The sequence below is a fragment of the Bacillus rossius genome (assembly GCF_032445375.1).
Source record: "Bacillus rossius redtenbacheri isolate Brsri chromosome 9 unlocalized genomic scaffold, Brsri_v3 Brsri_v3_scf9_2, whole genome shotgun sequence".
Taxonomy (NCBI): Eukaryota; Metazoa; Arthropoda; class Insecta; order Phasmatodea; family Bacillidae; genus Bacillus; species Bacillus rossius.
This window is the reverse complement of record NW_026962013.1, coordinates 35,905,607-35,930,589: the sequence shown is the minus strand read 5'-3', so window position 1 is coordinate 35,930,589 and position 24,983 is coordinate 35,905,607. Positions and strand designations below refer to the sequence as shown.

At 39.4% G+C, this 24,983-nt stretch overlaps 1 protein-coding gene across 3 annotated transcripts in view; it reads right to left on the bottom strand.

Annotated features, from left to right (window-relative positions):
* Positions 1–910: 910 nt before the first annotated feature.
* The window catches only part of LOC134542982 (protein phtf), a 64,825-nt gene continuing 40,752 nt past the window's right edge, over positions 911–24,983 (bottom strand). For all 3 annotated transcript variants that reach the window (XM_063387623.1, XM_063387622.1, XM_063387624.1), the window contains exons 16-17: positions 7,628–7,723; positions 911–6,280 (exon numbers count right to left, since the gene is read on the bottom strand). In XM_063387623.1, coding sequence (XP_063243693.1) covers positions 6,131–6,280; positions 7,628–7,723 — 246 coding nt within the window. In that variant the 3' untranslated portion in view covers positions 911–6,130. The remainder of the gene's footprint in view (positions 6,281–7,627; positions 7,724–24,983) is intronic.

Genomic DNA, 24,983 nt, shown 5'->3' with positions numbered 1-24,983 from the left:
ATAAAAATCAATTATTTTTATTTTTCCCATTAATGTCCATATATTTAAAACTTAACCAGACAAACATAACAAGAATAAATAATAATGAAAAGCCCCGATAGGTGATTGTCCCAGGGCAACTGCCCGGCTTGCCCCGCCCTGGAGCCGTCCCTGAGAGTACACAGTGACCTGAAAGACCATGTGACGTCTCTAGTTGGCTGCCTAATTACGAGGATATCTACTACTCCTCACCAGAACAACAGGCACCGAGCATCGGCAGCCGGCTGCATCCAGCAAAATTACAAGCTAATGGCTGCATCGTTAATTGGGCAGTACGAGCCAGCAGCACCAATAGTATTTATTTTTGTTCAGGACCCAGTCATGGGAGGGGCATGCATTTTTTACTGTAGCTATTTCTTTCTCAACACTTATTTAGCTATAAAAAATTCAATTAGGTAAATAACCTGTCCATTTCAAATCACATAATCTATTTTTCTCTATGGTTTCATATTTTAAGAATCTACTTAAAAGCATGTTCATCCAATCTGTTAATCATATAAAATTTTAAAACTTAAAAGTAGATAAAATTTTTTACAATACAGTTTTTGTTTTGCATTTGTTTGATGTGGAATTAATGTGAAATTTAAATTTAAAATGGAAAGTAGGGGGGGAAATGCCCTCTGTACCACCCCCTTAAATATGCCCTTCTACTGTATCAAGCAATAAACAAAAGGGATAAATTTCATACCCAAGGACCACAATGGGAGCCTCTTACAACAGGCTACATGCAGCAATATTACAAAATAATAAACTGAGAATGAAGAAACACAAAATACACGCCACACAAATATGAAGTCTGTGTTTTAGCGAGATCAAAATTTTGATGGGTAACAGGTGTAACACACAAAAATTTTTAATTATTAAGAAATGCTTGATTCAGGATATATTTAATGTTAACAACAAATATCAGACATACAATGAAATGTACATCAAAACAATCAAAATTCTTTGACAACATATAAACTACAAAACCATTAAAAAGAAACTTAAAATTTTACATGACTTTTATCAAGTTCATCACAATACTAGATCTTTATTTAGTCTTGCTTGTAAGTAGTATTTGGTAGCTCATCAAAAATAAAAGTCCCATGCTATTTTTAAACCAACCACAAATTTTTATAGAGTTCTTTTTACAACTAAAATATCCAGGACCACATGTATACATACCAACAAAAATAAAAATTAAACAGTTTCACACAATCGGATGTGATGTTGCATACAAAATCACACCAACGCATAAATACCTTAGTATATTATCAAGTTAAGTATTCAGGGTGGTTAACTATTCATAAACTATTCAACCAAACATTATATACTAACCAGTATTAAACATATAAAACCATTTTTCAGTCCAAAACTCTATCAGTTAATTAATACATCTGTGCAAATTCACAGAAACTAAGCCGATATCACAACTGAACCAAGGTACAATAATAAAAAAAAAACCTATAAAAATAAAACTTGCATTTATGTACTTATTCAAAAATGTCTTTTTCATGATTTTTGCTGCAAGACTGTAAAAAAAAATATTCTTTTGGCATTACATATAACAAAACCAAGAGCATAGATAGCTGTATCTAAATGACAGTCCAAGAGAAAAAAATTGTAACTTTTGAAATATGGTGTTTTAAAAGGATAGCAAAATATTGATGTGGGAAGGGGGGAGAAGTACCAAAAATCACAGGCAGGCAGAGGTTTTTGGCATGATTTGCTACAAAAAAGATGATGGCGGTGGTGGGTTAAGGATAATATCACATCAATGACATTAAACATCAATGAGGGGTGAAATGATTAAAATGGAGCAGCGACAGAATCAATTTGAAGGAAGAAATAAAATAAAGAACTCTGAAAAAACCCATTGACTAACTTAACAAGATGTCCCAGTAATGGTACTCTAATCACAGTGCTATTATCTTATTATCCAATGCCCTAGTGGATACCTATGCAATTCCAACTCTTGAAGAAAAAAATCACCTTTAAAGTTAACAAACATATTAAGATGCACTTCCTCTAATCCAGTATTTATAAGTTCGTAAAATTTCATTGCCAAACCAAGCCAAAGACCATAACTACAGCAACATTATTTACGTTAGTGAAGCAAGTAAGTATGCAAAAAAATCAGCTAAAGAACAAAATTTTTTGAAACATATTTCATAAAAAATTTGAGAAATTCTTATTGATAAGCAGAATAGTTTAATCATGTTATAAATGGCATAAACCAGTTTTTAAGCAGCAGGCACTTTCAAGATGATAAGCTAAAAGGAGGCTGTTATTAATGGTTAATGAACTTGGTGGAACAAGTAGATAATGAAGGAATAAAAATACAATAAAAAAGGAACAACACTAAAGCAAAGTGTTTGAATTTTTATGAAGGAAAAAGTATGAAGCTTAATGCAAGTATCAAATATACCTACTTGTTCAATTAAATCAGTTAACATTTTTTATATTGCAATATTCCTAATTTTCAAAATAGGATATTGTAGAAGTTAGGTTGTCTGGCCCACTAAAAACATTTTCTGAACTCTGTCTAGCATACAATTCTAACACTTATTATGGTTTGATTCTTTCATAAACTAAAGCTTAATTTTAAAATAATACTAATGTTATTTTAAAAACTCACTTCAACCTGTGCCTATTCAAATCCCAGTGAAAAATTATACACTATAGACTATATAATAGTTCAGTAGAAAGAACTTTCATTATTAAGTACAAAAATTGAGTTCTTATTGTCAATGATGTACAAGGTTTTACTAATGTAATGGATAATAAAATATGAAATAGACAAAACATCTTACAACATACTCAGTATCATCTGATAAAAATATTCTATATACTATATCTGAGACTAAATATCCTCTCTACATATTTTCATGTTCCAACCAAAATTACAAAAAAAAAATCTTATAATTTTTTTCTCTTTTAAAATATAAAAATTTTAATTTTTTTTGCAAATACTCTAAAATGCAGTACATACAGCAGATAAAACAGTACATTTGGCATTTCACTGTGATATGGCATAAAATGATAAAATGCTATTAAATATACATTATCTCATCTGAGACTTACGGATTAAATTTAAATATTATTATCCTTTTTAATAACTCTGTTTTTACAATTCACACAATGGTTTTAATTAATTTAAGTAGACTAGGGCAACACAATTTCCAGAGCTAACCAAGCGATACTTATCCTTAACAAGTATTTATATATATATGGCACATTAAAATACCTTCCCCATAAAAAAAAATATAATCCACAATTTCAACCAAATTATACAAAAATCTATGAAAACAAAATCCATGCAGTCATTCTGACACATTTTTTATGAACTTAAAAGGTAGATAAGCAAACCTCCATGGTTCATCAGGGTACCAAAACATGATTCATAAAAACATCTTTTCAAGCAAAATAGGTACTTATTTTAGGCACAAAATTTTTACTAATGGATATTTAAAAGGTGCTACTGGCACTTTTCAATCAAAATAAACTAAATACTATTTCACACCTCACCCAGGTACTGAATTTACTAAAATTAATGTGACCATTTTTACCATAACTTCTGAAACTAGAAGTGAGGCTCACATTATAATTGCAAACTTGTGTCTTGCCATTGAGAACAGCTTAATCGAAAAACTACACGCTCTGCCTGTAAACAGTGTCACTTATGGCACTTTAGTCCTAGGCTTCCTGAACGTCTGTATAGGCATAACAGATGAGAGGAAAGCACTTGGAATGCAGTATGAATTAGAGGGAGGGGTTCGCCACAGGATTCCTTCCATTTCCTCTGCTTCTCTTCACTGTGACTGCTAGCGAGGGCACTCCCTCCCTCTCCTCTTCCACCCTCCCCGGCTACCGACCAGACCATACCACCGTAGATAACCACATTCTTTGCTTTCTGAACAACTACTATTCAACTACAGCCGTAAAACTGAATTTTTTTCTATCGGCTGTTTGCTATTTCAAAAAAAAGACCATGTAAATAAATTTACTGACAAAAGTGGCACAAGAAAAGCTCTAGTAAATATGTATGGAATAAATTTTACAGTTTAAATTACTTGAATTGTGATTCATGAAGTCATTTTCATTATCATTTTCATTATCAATAAGTTTGCAGTCACATTATATTCAGAGTCACATTATTTTCGGATGGATACAGAAATTAGTCACACTTTTTAATTATGGTACACTGCAGAATTTCTCCTCCTCTACCTGCAAGCTGAAGGTGATAGATCTGAGGCCTTGCGTGGCCCTCGTCACGGCAGTGATGACTTTCGGTATGAAGCCGCATCATGGTGCAGAAGTGCGACTACTTTAATGCTGTGGTGTGGTTTCAAACCGAAAGCCAAAACTGCCGAGCCTAGAAACTGGAACCCTTTGTATTCACGAACAAGGGTAACTAACTGTACACTAACCGACACTCGTTTCCAGTTGTTGACGAAGAAGGGAAGTACTATTTGTGAAGGAATACTGGGGGCAACTCTAAACCAAAGCGCAACAGCTTCTAATATTTAAATGGAGATAACTACCCCTTCATTACGGACAAGATTTTTTGGTGATCTGCGATAAAAATAAGTACCAATAAACTATTTAACATGAATAGTAGGTAAAATTTGTGAAGAGAAAAAAAAAATCAAACCTAAAATAACACCAAAACCTTCCATTTAAAAAATTGGAATTTAGCTGAAAATAAAACCATAAACTATTGATTCTACCTCTCAGCTCACCAATCATGAATACAATGTTCATGTAAGGAATCACATGTTGTTGTGATCCCTCTCTGTGCCAAGTAGAATTTCTGAAGCTTGATTTGAACATGTGTAAAAAACTGTCAATTTTATTCACACCAAAATCAAAAGCAAATTTATTTGCAGGTTACTATACATGGCTTAACAGAGAAATTTATATTCATGGCCCATTACAATAATCAAGACAGCAGTCATCATTCATAGCAAATGGGTGATTATAAATTGGATGGATTACACTATTTTAGCTGCCATTTGAAAGCACAATATATGTTGCTTTCTGAGATTTTGAAAATGAATAGTTAGTTCGGAACATTTTGGGACTATGAATTCTGGACTGAACGCTCAGCACTTTTAAGATGGTTAAGTCAAGATATGAGAGAACCCCAACTCAAATTGTCGAATGAGACAAGTCAAAATGAACCACATCACTTAATTTTCAAGTAAGCTAATTTTCAAGTGTACTAGAACTAATGCACAAAAAATTTATATCCTTCACTAAGTTTAACAAAAAAATTTTTTTATGATTATATTACTGAACATTATTAAATTGTAGATATTGTTTGAATTTAAGGATTTTTTTAATCCTTAACTTCACTAACCCCAGCAAGTACAGAACTTACACTCCTGTTAAAAAAAATCTGAAATGCACGTATGCATCCCCAAAATTATTAACATTGCAGTCCTACAAGACTGCAAGAACAAAATTACTTCACTTAACTAAGTTGAAGCTAATGTGTATGAGTTATACACATATACATCTGTGAGTATATTGGTTTTAAGTGAAGTGTACACAAAGCAACACCAGAAGGTTGGTACACATTAATTCTTATTGGCAGATAAAAGGTGGCCAAACTGCATAAAAAGAACTGTGCTGTAGTGACACAAAAAAACTCTAATCAGGGCTGTTGAAGTCTATTGCGCACAGGCATCATCAAATGCTTCTTTCCGATAGCAACGTAGCTCTTAAAAGAGAGAGTTTTTATGTGGTGCTTTGAGTACCAGACATGTATGTATTACAAAGGTTAAACCATGAAAAAATTCCAGATGAAAATAAACACACACAAAAAAAAAAGACTCCAACAGTGAAGCAAACCATAATCATTCACATGATAAACCAGCTCATGAAAGACGCTGTAATTAAGTATTTGACTGATAACACACAGTGTTGAAATCACATAAGCTATTTGGCAAACTTTCACACTGAACACTAAAACATAATCATATATATACTCAGTTGTATACGTAGGTATTTTATTAATGCCACAGCAAAGATTGCCAAGGTGCTAGTAACTAGGAAAAATGGCACTCGGGTATGAGTTGGGGACAGCTGCGTGTGCCGACGGGCCCTACTTGATCTTGATCTTGTGCAGCTTGAGCTTGAAGCCCAGCACCTCTGACAGCACCCCGGAAACGGCCGACAGGATCACCACCTTGGTAATAGTGTACAGGTAGGGGTTGGCCGACAACCCCGAGATCTTGAACGGACTCTCCAACTCCTGCAATGCCATTCCATGGCAAACGTGTATTTTTGAAACACTCACACATATTACTAAAGAATATCCACAAGAATAAACTAGAGTTAATCAGGAGCGTACACAGAATTTCATTTCAGAGAGTGGTGAGAGAAGGAGGGGGGGATAGTACCACATTGCCTTACTGTTTTCTTTCAAATTCTTTCCAATTGTTGTAGGAACTTTTTAGGATTTTGTGGGGGAGGGTGATATCCCCCCTTACCTGCCTCCCTTTGCGTATGTCCCTGGAGATAACATTTCGTCGTCATCCATGTCATTTGATATGAACTGCGAAAAATTCAAAGTATGACAGCTGGGAATCGAACCGGGATTGTGGACGGCAAAGGTCTCTGTATTTGTTTGGAGCTACAGAATAAAAACAAATCAACAGGTGCAACATATCTTTGCAGGTCAGTGCTTATATGATACGTACTTTCTTCTTCCCCCGCATGCCATATTGTAAACAACCTCTCCTCCGGCACAAAAAAGTGGTGGTCAACTCCTGGCTTATCGGAAAAGAAAAAGGAAGGGTGGATGCAGAGGGGGGAGGGGGGTGTCTGGGGTCTCAAGGTCTGAGTGGCTGCCTGCAGAGAACAAGGCTTAACTTTCTTTTTATGTATAAACATTTTAGCACTTGGTATACGGCATTTGGTAGGAGTAATTTCATGAAAATGGAACGGAAGTCAAATAACGAAAATTTGACACCAATATGGCGAACCCACGTGTAGCAAACATAAACCTGTATATAGTCACTTTTGTAAACATTAAAGGACATACTAAACGTAATGGTGTGCCAAATTAAACTTTATGATAGTACAACTGTCCTTTCATTTTTTTATTATAATTTATAGTCATAAAAAGAAATAATATCAATGTAAAAAATACACATTACAAATTTGACAATCCTTAGTTCACATAGGGAATGTAGAGAGCGCAGTTCATAATACTATAGAGAGAAAATAAATTTTTAACCTATTATATTCAAAGCATGTTAAAGAAAATATTTTTTGTGGTTAAATTAAAATATTAAAACATTAAAAGTTGAACCATCTCAATAAGGTTAAGGTTTGTTTATAGGAAGTATGTACAGATGATTTATTTTGTTTAAGAAAAAATATATATACTTAGTGTTATAATAAATGTTTAAAACTTTCAGGTTAATATGGTTTATAGGTTTATGCTGCAAAATGTGGGTCTGCCATGTTTTAATTGTTTGTAGCCTTTTTGTCCATTCTGTAAAATTTTTGTTGCATGGTGCACGCACAGAGTAAAATGTCACTCTCATAATTTTTTTCATAATGCCCCTAAAAAAGAATAACTTAAAAAAAATACCTTGAGGAGATCAGCAGCCAGCTTCAAAACACTATTGGCCACCATCAGTTCTTCCTTCTTGTTCGGTTTCAGTTCTATCTGAAGGTACAGATTTATCTAAAGATGAGAAACAAAGAAATAAACCATTAACACTTATAAAGAAGAAATAGCAATGGGCTCTGCCGTTGTGTACAGCATGTACAAAGTTGGTACACACATGTAACACAACGTTCTGGTCACTAACAGTAAAACTGGAATAAATTAATGAGTTTTTGATTATACAATCAAGTAAGTTACAACATGGTGGGAAAAATATCCTCTGTTACATAAAAAATAATAACACAAAATTGGAATTATTATCTCTTCCAGAAACTTTTTTTTGTGTTAAACCATTCCATTAATGAAACAAATAATTGTTGTATACAAGTTACTGATCCAGTACATAGGTACATCTGTGTACAAAATGTGATCAAATACATTGAGCACTACAGATTCGAAAAATGAGCCTACAATTTTAGCAATGAATAAACAAGCATGACCGTACAAAAAAAAATTCAGAACATTAGTACAGCTTAGCCATATTTTTAAAATTTAAATGAAAACTGGAAAACTCATTAGCTGATTATTATCAACTATAAAAAAACACACTTATTTTTTGGTTTCTTCGAAATTGCTATGTAAATAATACTGGCAGCAATTGAAAGTGTTGTTATGCTTATGACTAACAAACAGTCATAATAGTTAATTGAATTTTACTTAGAGCACAATAGGAACTTCTCCAGCCCACATTACAATTTTTGTATTTCTCAAAATAATGTAATTGACAATAGTTGCGTCTTTGCAGATAATCCTGAATCTTCCTGTTCTTACCATAAGTGTTTATAGGCTGAACAAATTCTTTACCACAAGAACAGAACACAACCAGGTTAGAAACCACATGGTTAGTATAAACGTATAAAGCATAAACCCATATTATTATAGCGAAGCCAAGAATGGAGTACACAGCTGTAGCACCCAACTGAAAATACTTTTTTTTTCTAGTCCATAAGAAAGCAGTGAATAGCTCTAATCACTAACATATTGGATATAGAAATATCCTATCATTGCCTGCCAATAGTTTGGGTTGTTTGGCTTCACTTTCATGCACCATCTGGACTCTTCCCATATATCTCTGTTACACTAAACAGTTCTCATTTGTAGCAAAAACATTACCACAGCATTTTTGATGGTTGAGGAACTCTCTCAGCAGTCGCCATCTTATGTGGATGAGTGTTCATTGAATTCCAGGAATATCAAGACCATAAACTGTATACTAACTATTTCACTGGTTGTTGTAAGTTCTAAAAATCAAGAAGTGTTAACTTTTTTTTTAAAGAAAGTTAAAAATGTAGTTACATGATTGATTTGCAAAATTAAACTATCTAAAATAATGTGTTCAGTGACTTTAAACAAGGACCCTTTGTATATATTTCTCATTTGTTTGTGCTCGGAGCATGGACATGTAACAGTGTTTTTCTTTTTGTTGTTGGTTGTGTGCGGACAAAACTTTCTCCTTGCTTGTGTATCCAACAAAGGACAGTAAAAATTAAGATGGCCGCCTAGACACAAGTTGGTGCTGGGCGCTGCTAGAATTCACCAATTTTCGGGTGAATTCTTTAACTTCCGTAGTCACGGAACATTTTGGTCCTCCGGGCCGGATCGGTCACGAACGTAGTGATATTTACGGCGGGTCGGCTCGGATACAGTCGTTAGTAGAAGACATGCGGACGTCCGCGGCACGCGCGGGAGCCGGTGCGTCTCGGTTTATTTGTGGAAGAAGCAAGATGGAAACAATAGACGTTCTGTTGTTACAGTTGTAAACAGTCAACCGTTTACAGGTTGATTTCATTATCTCATGTTTATTGTAAATTAATTATTATATTTAAATATGTATTTGTATTATAAGTTGTACCAGCAATCACACTAATATGGATAGCTAAGGCCAGCCAGTATGTTTAGTCTTTGGAAATCGCAGCAGTTTAATAATTTATTGTCTTCATTTAATTATTCTTTGGACGCCTATTGCTTTTTCTGCAAGCTTTACATGAGTTAAACACAGGTTTAATTACCGTACATTGGATTTTACTACAACTGCTGAGTATTTCTTCCTGCTAGTTGCGAGCTCGCTGGTTGCTACAACAATTCCTGGGAAGTTGAGGTTGAAAAAGAAGGAATAGAGAAGGATTCGAGGACGCCATGTTCGAGAGAAGACGTTTCCCTTGCGATGTGTTGCCAAAAACCTGGTGCCCGCAAAGGAAACAAGAAGATCGAGTCCGCTACGATAGTTAGATACTACAGTATAAACGGAGTATTCAGATAGGAGAATTCTGAGTTCATCTACCTCAGAATACAGGGTATACGCCTTCACACGACATACGAGGCGTTTCGCTAGTGCTTCCAGCATCGCGACTTCTACATCTGATTCCTGCCATCTCGTGGTGAGAACTTTCCTTGTACCACGTTTTTTTCAGGACCATTTTGATGTCGCCGATCCAGTCAATGAGTCGTAGCCTACGGCAGTCGTAGTGGATTAGAACTCTATTGCAGCGTCCCTTTCTACAAGTTCCTGCGACCATACACCGATCTACCCAGCAGTCCTGAATGGCCGAAGAACCTGCCCTACCACAACTTGAGCTAGTCGGTACCGGTAGTTGCAAACCTTGATAATTCAGTAATGACGGTGTGGTATCGAAACTGGACCCAAATCTATTCATGTCTGGCTATCTGTATTTGGTAGGTTATTTAAAAGCTGGTACAACTTTAGGATAATCTATTCAGATCAATAATTTTCAGTTTAAGGGTTGTACATATCTATGTGTTGAAATTATATCAATTATAGTATTACAATACCATTAATACCATTTGATATTGTTTTAATTATTAAACGTTATCAGTTTTGTTATTAATCGTACACGAGTACAGCCAACCACCATACTTTGCCAGCCATTTAACATACATTATCTTTAACATACACTACACCGTACTATCATCTGTAATTACTCAAAGTTAAGTAACTGTGACGTGTTAACTGTGTCAAACGCAGTTGTAATAGTCATAGACAGAGACACACGTTCGCGCCACAGAAAAACTGTCGACCAACAGTGGGGCCCGACAACGAGGGATCGTCGGTCGCAGGATTCCCAACTGCCCTGAAAGTGCTTTGTGTAGATTGTTGTTGCTAGTACGTCCACCGCTACAACAAGATGTCCGCCGATGAAGGTAATTACTTTCTGAGACGTACACGAACCGGCATTGACAAGGAGGACACAATTACAAATCAGCCTGTAAATACAGAAACTGATATAAATAGTGAGAACGAGGTTCGCGCCATAGAGGAAGCTGAAACCTCTGCTTCCGCGGCCGTGACAGGAGGTAACCACACTAACGCAATTACCATGGAGGATTTGATGCGTGCCGTAAATACAATTACCGAACAGTCCCGTCAGCAGTCTCGACAGCAGGCAGAGCAGGCTCGACAGCAGGCAGAGCAGCAGGCAGAGCAGGCGCGACAGCAGGCAGAGAATATTAAGTTACTATCCGAGGAATTAAGTAGGCAGTCGGTACAAACGAAACAATTATCAGAGGAAGTAAGTAAACAGTCGGTACAAGCGAAACAATTATCCGAGGAGCTTTCCCGGAATATATCAGAAGAACTCACTAGGGTACAAACTGAACAAGCCAAAATGCAGTCCGAATTGGTAGAACTAGTCGAACTTAAAATAACTGACATAACTCAACAACTAGTTACGCAAGTAAGAGTTACACAAGGAGAATTAAACGATATTCGTGAGTCAGTAGCAGGAAAATTTGCCGAACTAGATTCACAAATCACAGAATTGCAACAAAAAGTCGAAGCTGCCGAATCCACATCGATCGAAACCGCAAAAATAACTGCGGAAACACAAATTAATAATTACGCACACATCGTAGACGAGCAATTTGCACAGATAAATAGAAATTTGCGACAGCACGAGGCTGCTACTTCCGACGACTTTAAAACCGTGTCACGGAAAATTAATTATTTGGAAAGCTGTGTACAACGCATCTCGTTGCACGAAACAGGTGTACCAACTGACATCGAGTCTGCGGCCGAGCCATCGCCCGTAGAACGACACACGATTGTGACGTCACGTCCGGACACGCCAACGCACAACACGCATCACGTGATCGCCAGCACATCCCCAGACCAACCAATCGTGGTAATGGATGCTGCCACAGCACTAAATCACCCGTCAAGACACTGGCTCGAGGAGATGCCTGTTTTTTCCGCTAAATCAGTAGAAAATCCTCAGAAGTTTTTGAAGGCGTTCACAGAATATGCGGTGCGTTTTAAACTGACGGATTCGGAAAAATTACGTTGTCTAAAAACATGTCTCAAAAGCACAGCTTTCTATTGGTGGGAAGTTCACCAATCCTCCGTCAACTCATTCGCCCAGTTTAGCGAATTATTCTTACAACAATACTGGAGCATGAAAATCCAGGGAAACCTGCGTGCGCAGCTACACGGGGAAAAATATGACGTTAGAAGAAATAGATCGTTAGAAGCACATATCAGTGATATGTTCGAGCGTACACGGTACCTCGACATCAGTATGAGCGATGATGAGTTTATTGCCATGATTTTGGGTCAACTCCCGATGCGTTACCAACTGCATCTGACAGGGCGTAACTTTGATGGCATCTCCGATTTTCGTGAGCAGCTCCTAGCCTATGACCGACTAGATCGTCAGAACCACAACACCAACTTGCGCGACGAAACAGAGCGGACACAAAATACTAAACAACCACCCATTTATCAGCCGTGGAATCAAAAACGTAATGATAACTCATACGATAATAAAAATCGTAAATCACCACAGATGAACACGCTTATTTGTCGCAACAACAAGGCGGAACATAGACAAAATAGCTGGTACCAAGGCCAGGGCAGCGACAATTCATACCATAGAGGATGGAGGTATAAGAAGTTCGGTCGATCAAAATACAACCAGTCTTGGGGGAACAGCTGTAACCAAAAATATTCGGAAAGGGAAAAACATGATGGTAATTCCACGCCTAGGAAAGAGTGGGGCGGTGGCAAACAAGCAAGTACTAATTCCTACTCGCCTAGACGGCCACTCTGGTCCCCGCGCTACAGGGAAGAGCGACATGCTCCGAGGCATTCCGACTATCATCACGATGACTCTGCGCCAGCATATTATGAAGGTCAGCAAAGTGACAAGTCGACTTATCAGAATAGCCCACGCGATCGACAGCCACCCAAAGAAAAATCTACTAACAGACCACAAATCAACCTACTGCAAAGTGACACCACTTGTAATGGTGCTATACAATTTCCCCAGTCATCATTCCATAACAACCAAGCGTCATCATCATCATCGCAGTATAATGGGTATTTCCAGAGACAGGAACCTATTAATCCTGTCACATACTATGCTACTCCGCAAGGCATAGAGGCCTTTCCGACTAAATCGCCACAGAACACTGTGACGTTTAGCGCCACCAATGCATCTAATCCGTTAAACTAGGAGTGATCGGTGATAGTGAGCCCCGAACGCCGATCGAAGACAGTAAACCGGGGTTAATCCTAGTCGCAACTGAAAAGAAAAAAAATCTGTATACCATTTCAATGCGTGAAAACGAACGGGATTTCTTGTCACACGAAGATGAGTGGGTAGTTAAAAAACATGAAGCTATCTGCCCAGAACTAAATTTGCGTATTTGTGGAATTTGCACACCAGTTTTACTAGACAGTGGAGCTGAGATTAGCTGTGTCAGCGAAAATTTGATTTCTGAAATTGAGAAAACTGATTTCAAATTACCTATTTTACCCGTTCCGAGTCTAAAAATACTAGGTGTAACTTCACGAGCCAGTCCGGTGATAAATAAACAAACAGTTTTAACCATAGATGGGTTTGGTCGGACTAAGACAGCCAATGTATTGATCGTTCGAGGCTTAGCGAAACCAGTAATACTGGGAACCGACTTTCTGACTAAGTATGGTATAACACTGGATTTTGGGGGATGGTTAGTGACTTGCAAGGATGGTACTGTGACTAACCCACCTGCTAAATGGCAAGTATCCGACAAATTAGTTGGTCTATTGCAACAGGAAATGCGTCTACATCAGATTTGTAGTAGTAGCACTAGTGATTCTTTAATAGCTACAACTGAAGATTTATTACAAGCAGTTTCGGAGGTAAAAACCATCTTACCCAATCAAAAGCAGGAGTTGTTTAACCTACTCGTACACCATAGAGTAGTATTTTCCGATAAACCTGGCAGAAACAACCGCTATGAGGCTAAGATCATTGTGAAACCAGGAGAACCGTTTCATAGGAAATCTTATCCTATACCTGCTAAATTTCTGCACGAAGCCGAAGAATATTTGAAGTTAATGTTAGATTGGGATGTCATACAGCGAGAAGCAAGTCCGTTCGCAAATCCAATGGTTTGTGTGAGAAAAAAAGATGGTAGCGTACGATTATGTTTGGACGCGCGTGAAGTCAATAAGATAACTGTGAAAGATCGTGAGAGTCCCCAGAATACGTGTGACATCTTAAGACTTTATCAAGGGGTAAAGTATTTAACCATCCTTGATCTCTCTGCAGGATATTGGCAAATACCACTCAGAGCTGATTCACAGCAGTACACCGCCTTTCTGTTTAAGAATCATCAGTTTGTATTCAAAGTCATGCCTTTTGGACTTTGCAACGCCGTGGCAGAATTCACTAGATGTCTGGACGCTACGTTAGGACCAGAGTGTAGTGGCTTCGCACGCTCTTACGTAGACGATATTTTAATAACTTCCAGTACATTCACGGAACACATGCAGCATTTGAACATTGTAATTTCAAAACTAAGATCCGCTGGAATGACTGTGAAGTTGCGCAAGTCGTTATTTTGTAGGGAAGAATTACCTTTTCTTGGTCACTTACTTACACCGACCGGTATTCGAACTGCACCAGACAAACTCAGTGCAATAACGAACTTTCCCACACCGAGCAATATAAAACAGCTAAGAGCATTCCTCGGAGTTGTAGGTTTTTACCGAAATTATTCTGATCAAGTGGCTAGAGTGGCATTACCCCTTTTCGAACTGCTAAAGAAAAACAAACAGTGGTATTGGACGGATACAGAACATGCAGTTTTTACTTCTCTGAAGCAATTGTTTGTCACAGAGCGAGTTATCCGTCATCCGATACAAGGTAAAACATTTCTGTTGTACACAGATGCATCAGCTTATGCATTGGGTGTTAAACTAGCACAATGCGATGTAGACGACATCGAGAAAACGGTAGCGATGGCTAGCAGAACTATGAATGCGGCAGAAAGAAATTATACTGTGACAGAGAAGGAAGCGTTAGCTATTGTCTGGGCGCTACAGAAGTTTAGAGATTTACTCCTTGGCGAGCGTATCAAACTAATGACAGACCACCAGGCACTAACGTGTTTGAAGACGGGCAAGACATTCGGTAGTAGACTCACGCGCTGGTGTTTGCTCATACAAGAGTATGATATCGATATTCACCATGTGAAAGGCCAAGATAACCTTGTCGCAGATTATCTGAGTCGTGCTCCCGACATGTTGAATACATCGCCAGGTCACGTTAAGAACAACAAGCAATTTCTCATTGCTACGGCAGTAACAGGTGCCATTGAGAAGAACACCAATCTACAGGAAATGTTTAACAGCCTTGCATCAGATCAGAAGCATGATGATTTTTGTATCATCGTTAGAAAGAAATTAATCGAACTACCACCACTTCACAAAATTCATTTATTGTACAGTACTTCTGACGAAGACATCTTGTACCGAAATAATAAGCCTAAGTCACCTATGGAGGACCAGTGGAAACCAGTCATACCCCGTAGTATGCAGAATAACATGATTCAAGAACTTCACGAATCACTAGGACACATAGGGTCAAGTAAATTGTACGAAGCTTTGAGAAGACAAGTATATTTTATTAACATGGAGAAAGCTATTAGAAAAGTCGTATCTAGCTGCGACTTATGTCAAAAGTCGAGACACTCGACTGCGAGTATGGAAGGAATTTTCCAAGCTATCTTACCGGAGAAGCCTCTGCAACTAGTGTCAATCGATCTATTCGGACCGTTGCCCACATCGAAAGCGGGTGTAAAACATGTAATTGTCATTATGGACATCTTCTCTAAATACACGAAGCTATATGCTATTGTGCACGCTAAATCTGAAATTGTCTTAGCAAAAATGAAACTATTCATTTCAACTGTTGGGAAACCAGATCACATTTTGTCTGACCAAGGATCTCAGTTCACAAGTAATACTTGGCAGCAAGGTATACACAAACTAGGTATTATACCTACCACCACTTCTATACGTCACCCACAAAGCAACCCTGTGGAACGACAGATGAGGAACCTAGGTAACATGCTCAGAGCCTACTGTCACAATGCTCAGCAAAGTTGGCTAAATTATATTCCATTTGTTGAATGTATACTCAACCACACAATACACAGTTCGACGGATTAACCCCACATGAAATCCTAACGGCTCAACGTTCGGAGGCCATACCCGCATCCATGATACCGACTATACGACGAAACACACACGACGAAGAACCGAGAGAATTGAGTGCCGAGTCAAGAGCACAGATAGAAGAATTAGTTCGAGCTAGGTTACATTTAGCCGCGGAGAAACGTCTCAAACACCAAAGAAAGAAGAGAATTACAAAATTAAATATAGGCAACCTCGTATTACGAAGGACCAACCCTATCAGTAAGTTATGGGAGAACGTAACAAAGAAGTTATTCCTCTTGTACGAAGGACCATATGTTGTGTGCGAGCAAATCAACGAGAATTGCTATAAACTCAGGGAGAAAGACAGCGAGAGAATCGTGGGTCGATTCAATTTGACGCAGCTGCGGTTGTATAAGCATCTCGAAAATTAAGGACATCAGTACGCAAATGATTTTTGAGTATTTGAATATTCCGAGCATCCAGTAGACAGTACTTACATCAGTAACATTGTTTGGCATAATTTTAACGAGTCGTACTCTACCTTGAAGATTAGATTAATATGATGTCGCAACGCTAAAACGATTCCGCATACTACGGCTAACTATTTTATTGTTCACGGGAGGTGATACCTGTGAATTATGTAAGTGCGCAGAGCACGTATCGACGATTTGAGTCCACTGAGCTGGAGCGCCAGTGTAGACATTGTGATTGTTGTGTCGATATATATATATTGTGTCACAACCATGCTGTGTGGTGGTGTGATTTGCTTCATTTTAGAATGGAGTTATGAATATTCTTAGCCGATGCGCAAGCTTGAGCGATGCCACATGTTTTAAAATGAATTTAGAATTTTTTTTGAAAAATTTAAATTTTTCGCCATTTTCTGCTATTAATCTACGTCTTGGAAGCGCCGGAGCTACGAAGAGAAATCATCCGAGCTACTTGGAAGAATAGGTCCTGAGATGTTTTACGTCGAAAGAAGTAGCTGTTGTTTGACTCATCGAGGCACGTCATTGTTACAATCCTTGAGATTAAGGCTGATACAGTATTACACTATCTGCAGTTGACTCATGATAGCACATATGCTCTAACATCTGTTGTCCTTCAACGTCGCCATCCTTATATACTTACTTCGATTTTCTTTTCTTGGCACATAAAGTTCTAACATATAGGTATAATTCTAAGTCTATCTGTATTCGCACCAATCCCTTGACATACACATTTATCAGAAGTTGTCTGAAATATATTACCTTACTTCATTAACACACATTGCTAGCACACATAATGCTGTTTAACAATTTTTCATTAATGGTGCACACTTGATTCAACGTTAGGTTGTATCCACTTGTGATTAGTTATATTAGGGATACAGATTAGCCAGTAACCTAAGCCAGTACATTGAATAAGAGAAACTGAATGACACTTTAAGTGGTGAAGTGATTCTTCGAGTAACGGTACAGCGATGAGTGACATTAGACACCCGAACAACGAAGATTCGAAAGTGAAACGACACTCCATCGTAGATTCATATATTGCTGTATGAACTCGAACACAAGAAGATATTTTTTTTTTGAAGCCCTAATGACTTCGTTCAACGCGAATATGTTTCTTCATACTTGTTCAAGTTAATGTATATGTATACTCACTATTTAACTCAAGATTTCAATCAGTCCAAAAAGACATTGAACGTTTCGAATAAGAGAATCGACTGATCATTGTAATTGAGTGTATGAAATGTTTGTTAGTTCTATTATTTCTTCTATTGTACATAATATGTCAAATCTTAACGTCATGCATAATTTTCAGGCATAATTCAGTGTTTTATGTACGTATGTGATTTGTATTATGTCTTGTTGGAGTGATATTAATTTATAGTATTTCTATCACGTGCATTATGAGTATCACATGGACTTGGAAAGACTTTGTTACACGACAACACTGTGATTGCACGAGAGGGATACCATTTTGTTAGTGTTATTTGTTATTAAGTTAAAAGCTCATTATGATAATTAAGGATTAATTAGTCATAACAACCTTTTGGGGGGGCTCTGTAAACAGTCAACCGTTTACAGGTTGATTTCATTATCTCATGTTTATTGTAAATTAATTATTATATTTAAATATGTATTTGTATTATAAGTTGTACCAGCAATCACACTAATATGGATAGCTAAGGCCAGCCAGTATGTTTAGTCTTTGGAAATCGCAGCAGTTTAATAATTTATTGTCTTCATTTAATTATTCTTTGGACGCCTATTGCTTTTTCTGCAAGCTTTACATGAGTTAAACACAGGTTTAATTACCGTACATTGGATTTTACTACAACTGCTGAGTATTTCTTCCTGCTAGTTGCGAGCTCGCTGGTTGCTACAACAATTCCTGGGAAGTTGAGGTTGAAAAAGAAGGAATAGAGAAGGATTCGAGGACGCCATGTTCGAGAGAAGACGTTTCCCTTGCGATGTGTTGCCAAAAACCTGGTGCCCGTAAAGGAAACAAGAAGATCGAGTCCGCTACGATAGTTAGATACTACAGTATAAACGGAGTATTCAGATAGGAGAATTCTGAGTTCATCTACCTCAGAATACAGGGTATACGCCTTCACACGACATATGAGGCGTTTCGCTAGTGCTTCCAGCATCGCGACTTCTACATCTGATTCCTGCCATCTCGTGGTGAGAACTTTCCTTGTACCACGTTTTTTTCAGGACCATTTTGATGTCGCCGATCCAGTCAATGAGTCGTAGCCTACGGCAGTCGTAGTGGATTAGAACTCTATTGCAGCGTCCCTTTCTACAAGTTCCTGCGACCATACACCGATCTACCCAGCAGTCCTGAATGGCCGAAGAACCTGCCCTACCACAACTTGAGCTAGTCGGTACCGGTAGTTGCAAACCTTGATAATTCAGTAATGACGGTGTGGTATCGAAACTGGACCCAAATCTATTCATGTCTGGCTATCTGTATTTGGTAGGTTATTTAAAAGCTGGTACAACTTTAGGATAATCTATTCAGATCAATAATTTTCAGTTTAAGGGTTGTACATATCTATGTGTTGAAATTATATCAATTATAGTATTACAATACCATTAATACCGTCATTTGATATTGTTTTAATTATTAAACGTTATCAGTTTTGTTATTAATCGTACACGAGTACAGCCAACCACCATACTTTGCCAGCCATTTAACATACATTATCTTTAACATACACTACACCGTACTATCATCTGTAATTACTCAAAGTTAAGTAACTGTGACGTGTTAACTGTGTCAAACGCAGTTGTAATAGTCATAGACAGAGACACACGTTCGCGCCACACAGTGCGTAGTAAAATCAGAACTACAGCAAATTTAGTGGTGCTTCGAAGTTCTAGAAAGCAATTAACGCGTGCCGGTGTTTATCTTTCTTTGTCGTGTCTCGAGTCCTTTGTCTGACGTCACGTGAACGGATCGCGAACATCGGTCACTCATGACCCGCCGGGACACGTTGACTTTTTTTTTTTTGGGGGGTGAAGGAGTGAAAGACTAGCGGCAACAAAGAAGCTGGCAGCAACAAAGAAGCTGGCGGCAACAAAGACTCGGGCGGTAACAAAGAAGCGTTAGAAAGGGAAAGTGGTGGAGGGGCGGTAGGGAGGATTGAGTTCAAGGTCAACACGGAACAGAGGAACCTTTAAAAAAAAAAAAAAAAAAAAATGACAGACTTGACAGCTGTTTACCTCAGGCTTGCGCGGTCAGAAAATCGTCTGCAAAGAGCATCAACCCTTGCAGAGAAGGCTGCATCTGATCCATCACAACAGAGGCTATTGGAGGCCACCTGCAGGGACTTGGATCAAATACGGAAGGGCTTTGAGGAGGACCATCTCCTAATTGCCGCCAGTTCAAGGCAGATCACTGACTTTGATTCAGAGGAGCATAATAAAAGGTTGGATACATTTGATGATTTATACTACAAGATAAGGTTAATCTCTGATTCCTTTGCAGCTCATCACATGCTTCATCATCCACCTCTCATGACTCAACTAGAGTGCACCTTCCAGCCATTAAATTGCCATCATTCAGTGGTGATATCAAGTCATGGCAAACATTCTCCAACCTATTTGAGACCTTAGTTGCATAACAGAAGCAACTCACGAATGTGGAACGACTCTCTTATCTGAAGCTGTCTTTGGAAGCAGAACCCTTGTCTTTAATACAGTCCCTCCCTCTAACAGAGGATAACTTTGAGATTGCATGGAGGCTTCTCCAACGGCGATACAATAATAAGAGGCTCATTATTAATCGCCACATTGAGGCACTAGTCAATGCCCCATCTGTCACTGGAAGTTCATCTACCCTAGTACAGCTGTTATCAGCTATCCAGGAAAATGTTGCTGCCCTCAAGGTATTCAGCATATCTGTGAATACTTGGGATCCCCTATTACTCTATCTATTAGAGAGGAAATTGGATTCGACTCTTAGACGAGACTGGGAGTTGACACTAACAGACCCGGCACAGATACCAACACTGGAACAATTTATCATCTTTTTGGAAGGTCGACAACGAATGTTGGAGTCTTTAGGAAGTGGACAAAAACTGAAGGCTGTTTACAAACCAAGCCACCAACAACCCAACTGGAGATCTTCGGGGCCTCACTCCACACATTCATTTCTAGGTCATTCAGGGGAGAAAAGGTCTCAGCAATGTATGCTGTGTGGAGACCATCACTCATTGTCTCAGTGTTCCAAATTTGTGGAAGCCTCCCCTAAGCAGCGATTTGAATTTGCAAAACAGCTGAAGGTGTGTATAAACTGCCTGCGGCAGTTTCATAAGGCCAAGGATTGCTATTCAAAGACCAACTGCAGAACTTGTGGATCACGTCATAATACCTTGTTACATTTTGAAGACTCAGCATTATCCAGCCAAAACTTGGAGAAAAACAATGAGCTAAGTACAGAGGTGCAGTTGACTGATGATATCCCTGAACAACCTCCCACGTCAGCTTTGACCAGTACTGGTCCATCATGTGTTTTATTGGCAACAGCCACTGTTGGTGTTAGAGATGCTAGTGGCAACAATCAGAAGTGTAGAGTGCTGCTGGATTCGGGAAGTCAAGCTAATTTCATTACAAGCCATTGCCTTCAGAAGTTAGGCTTGCCTCGACACAAGTGTTCACGATTGATTCAGGGTCTTTCCGGTGTGTCTGTCACATCTGTGAGAGGAACTGCCTCTTGCCAGATACATCCCATCGATGATGATGCTAGAGTATTCACCCTTGACACTTTGGTCCTAAACAAAATAAGTGAGAAGTTGCCTAATACACATATTTTTTCTGGGCAGTGGAAACATCTCTCGAATCTGAAGATGGCAGATCCCCACTTTGGAACACCTGGTCCAATCGAAATGTTGCTTGGAGCCGAAATTTTCCCTCTTTTGTTAACTGGTGGTCGTGTCGAAGGCATTCCTGGCTCTCCAACAGCATTGGATTCCATTTTTGGGTGGTTGGTCATGGGAAAAATCGAATCGACGTCTGGGTCTCCAGTGTCTGGATTATCAACATGTTTTCATGCTTCACTTGTGCCACTGGAAGATACCATGAAGAAGTTTTGGGAACTCGAAGAAATTCCAGATGTGATTCCTGAAACACCGGAAGAAGTTAAGTGTGAAGAGATCTTCAGAACTACTCACAAGAGAGGAGCTGATGGCCGCTATACAGTCAAGTTGCCTTTCAAAACTATGGCCCCAGAATTGGGAGAGTCAAAATCTCGAGCACTAAGGCGCTGGGGAAATTTAGAACAGAGATTATGTCGCCAACCAGAGCTCAAGTCTCAGTACGAAAACTTCATGAAGGATTACATTACAGAGGGTCACATGGAACTAGTGGCTGAAGCAGAACATAACGTGAGACTGGGTTACTACATCCCTCACCACTGCGTCTTAAAACCTGACAGCACCACCACAAAACTTCGTGTTGTTTTTGATGCATCGGCAAAGACGTCATCTGGACTGTCCTTAAATGACACCTTGCTACCAGGAAAGAAGTTACAGGGCGACATAAGTAACCTTATTCTTCGCTTGCGATGCCATAAGATTGCTTTCACCGCTGATGTCCAGCAAATGTACAGACAAATTATACTGGATCCACAGCAACAGGACTATCACAGAATCCTTTGGCGCTCCAACTTAAGGGACCCAATCCAGGAATATCGGCTGAAAACCGTAACATATGGTGTCTCTGCAGCACCGTTTCTTGCCATTCGCACACTTCACCAACTTGCGGAAGATGAGAAACCAAGGTACCCTCGTGCAGCAAGTGTCCTTGTGGCTGACACTTATGTGGATGACGTAGTGACTGGTGCAGATACACTGCAGGCAGCTGTACAATTGCAACAGGAACTAGTTGGTCTTCTCAAGTCTGGTGGCTTCAATCTCCGCAAGTTTGCCAGCAACAGTCCAGAGTTTCTTGCCCAACTGCCACCATCTCAACTACAACAACCTATTGCTCATTTGTTTGACACCGAAGGGCATTCAAGTCTGAAGGTACTTGGTCTTCATTGGAATGCTAGGTTAGATACTTTTTCCTACCATGTACACACTATGAGCAGCAGCTGCACTAAGAGGGGCATTCTATCTGATGTGGCAAGAATATTTGATCCACTAGGTTGGCTATCACCTCTGTTGTTACTGGCAAAATCAATGATACAAGAGTTATGGTTAGAAGGTGTTGACTGGGATGACAACCTGCCTACCAGATTAGAGGTGAAGTGGACTCGTTTCAAGGAGGAGCTGTCTTTAGTGGAGGAAGTTACTATACCCAGGGGACCTCTTGTAGGTGCGCGAGACTCATTGCTCGAACTCCATGGGTTCTCTGACAGTTCAGAGTTAGGATATGCCGCTGTAGTATATCTTCGTGAGGTACCTCATGATGGTCCACCCCAAGTACATCTGCTGATGGGTCGGTCCAAGGTAGCACCAACCAAAAGGGTTACCTTACCTCGTCTCGAACTTTGTGGAGCTGTTTTACTCTCAAAACTTCTGCGTTATATCGTGGGTGTTCTTTCATCTCTAAATTTTAAGAACGTTTACGCCTGGACAGATTCCACTGTCACCCTAGCTTGGATACGGTCATCGTCTCATAGATGGAAATCATTTGTGGCAAATCGTGTGGGAGAAATTCAAACAAACACTTCACCTGAGTGGTGGCATCATGTTCCTTCGGCTGATAATCCGGCAGACTGCGCCTCCAGAGGTCTTCTGCCCTCACAGCTGGTCAACCATACGTTGTGGTGGACAGGCCCATCATGGTTGCGTGAGGGACAAACCACATGGCCACATTTCAGTTGGACGTCATCTCTCGATAATGTAGAGTTGATAACTGAACAGCGTAATCAGCCTGCTGAACCCTTTGTCGGCGCACTCACAGACGGAGACCTATCGCTGCTTCATCAGTTTTCATCCCTCACGAAAATCAAACGGATAACAGCCTACTGTTTGCGCTTTATAAACATGAGAAGTTCTCACAAGGAGAAAAGAAGTGGTGCTCTTCAGGTGAGCGAGCTTCAAGCAGCACTCTTGGTGTGGGTCAGGAGGACCCAGGCTGTTGAGTTTGCTACTGAACTCTTGGCTGTGGAAAAGGGTCAATGCTCAATCTCCTTGAAGAAATTGAACCCTTTCGTAGATTCAAATGGCATTCTCAGAGTTGGTGGTAGGCTCCAGGCATCGGACTTGCCGTATAGCCAAAAACATCCTATCTTGTTTCCAAAACGGTGTCGCTTGACGGAACTGATCATCGATCAGCTACACAAGGACTTGCTGCACTCAGGCCCTCAACATTTGCTTTCTGTCCTGCAGCAAGACTTCTGGGTTGTGAATGGCAAGGATGTTATCAGGCAGCAACTGCATAGATGTGTAATCTGTTTCCATGTCAGGCCAAGCCCAGTAATTCCTAAGATGGGTAACCTGCCAGCTGAAAGAATCACACAGGCCAAACCATTCCTAAAAACTGGAGTTGACTATGCTGGACCATTTACCATAACAATGGCTCGGACCCGAAAACCACGGACATTTTGTGCGTATATTTGTTTGTTTGTGTGTTTTACCACCAAGGCTCTACATCTTGAATTGGTGTCTAATTTATCTACCGAAGCATTTCTAGCTGCATTTCGTAGATTTGTGGCCCGACGTGGTTCTTGCACAGACATCTTCAGTGACTGTGGAACAAATTTTGTTGGTGCTAATCATCAGCTGAAGGCTTTGCAGTCCTTCCTTGGAGATAAAACCAACAACAATATTATCACTCATGCCTTGGGCAGCCATGGAATTCAATGGCACTTCAATCCACCAGGCGCACCTCATTTTGGAGGACTGTGGGAGGCAGGGGTGAAGTCTGTCAAGGCTCATTTGAGTAAGGTGATTGGCAGTCAGCTGTTGACGTATGAGGAGTTTAATACAGTCCTCACCCAAGTTGAGGCCATATTGAATTCACGGCCGCTGACCCCATTGTCAACAGACCCGAGTGACCTAACAGCGCTGACACCAAGTCATTTCCTCACTCTGGGCCCTCCTCAAATCTTACCTGAAGAGGATGTGACTTCGGTGCCTATGAATCGGCTTTCAAGATGGCATCTTTTGCAACAAGCTCACCAATGCTTCTGGCAGCGATGGCATAAAGATTATTTGCATCAGCTGCAGGTGCGGGGGAAGTGGAATCAAGCTGGCATGAATGTGCAACCCAACACACTAGTGTTGATTCAAGACCCTAACTTGCCTCCACTTCGTTGGAGACTTGGACGAGTGATAAAAACTTTTCCAGGTCCTGATGGGGTGGTACGTGTGGCACAACTCCGTACACTCCAGGG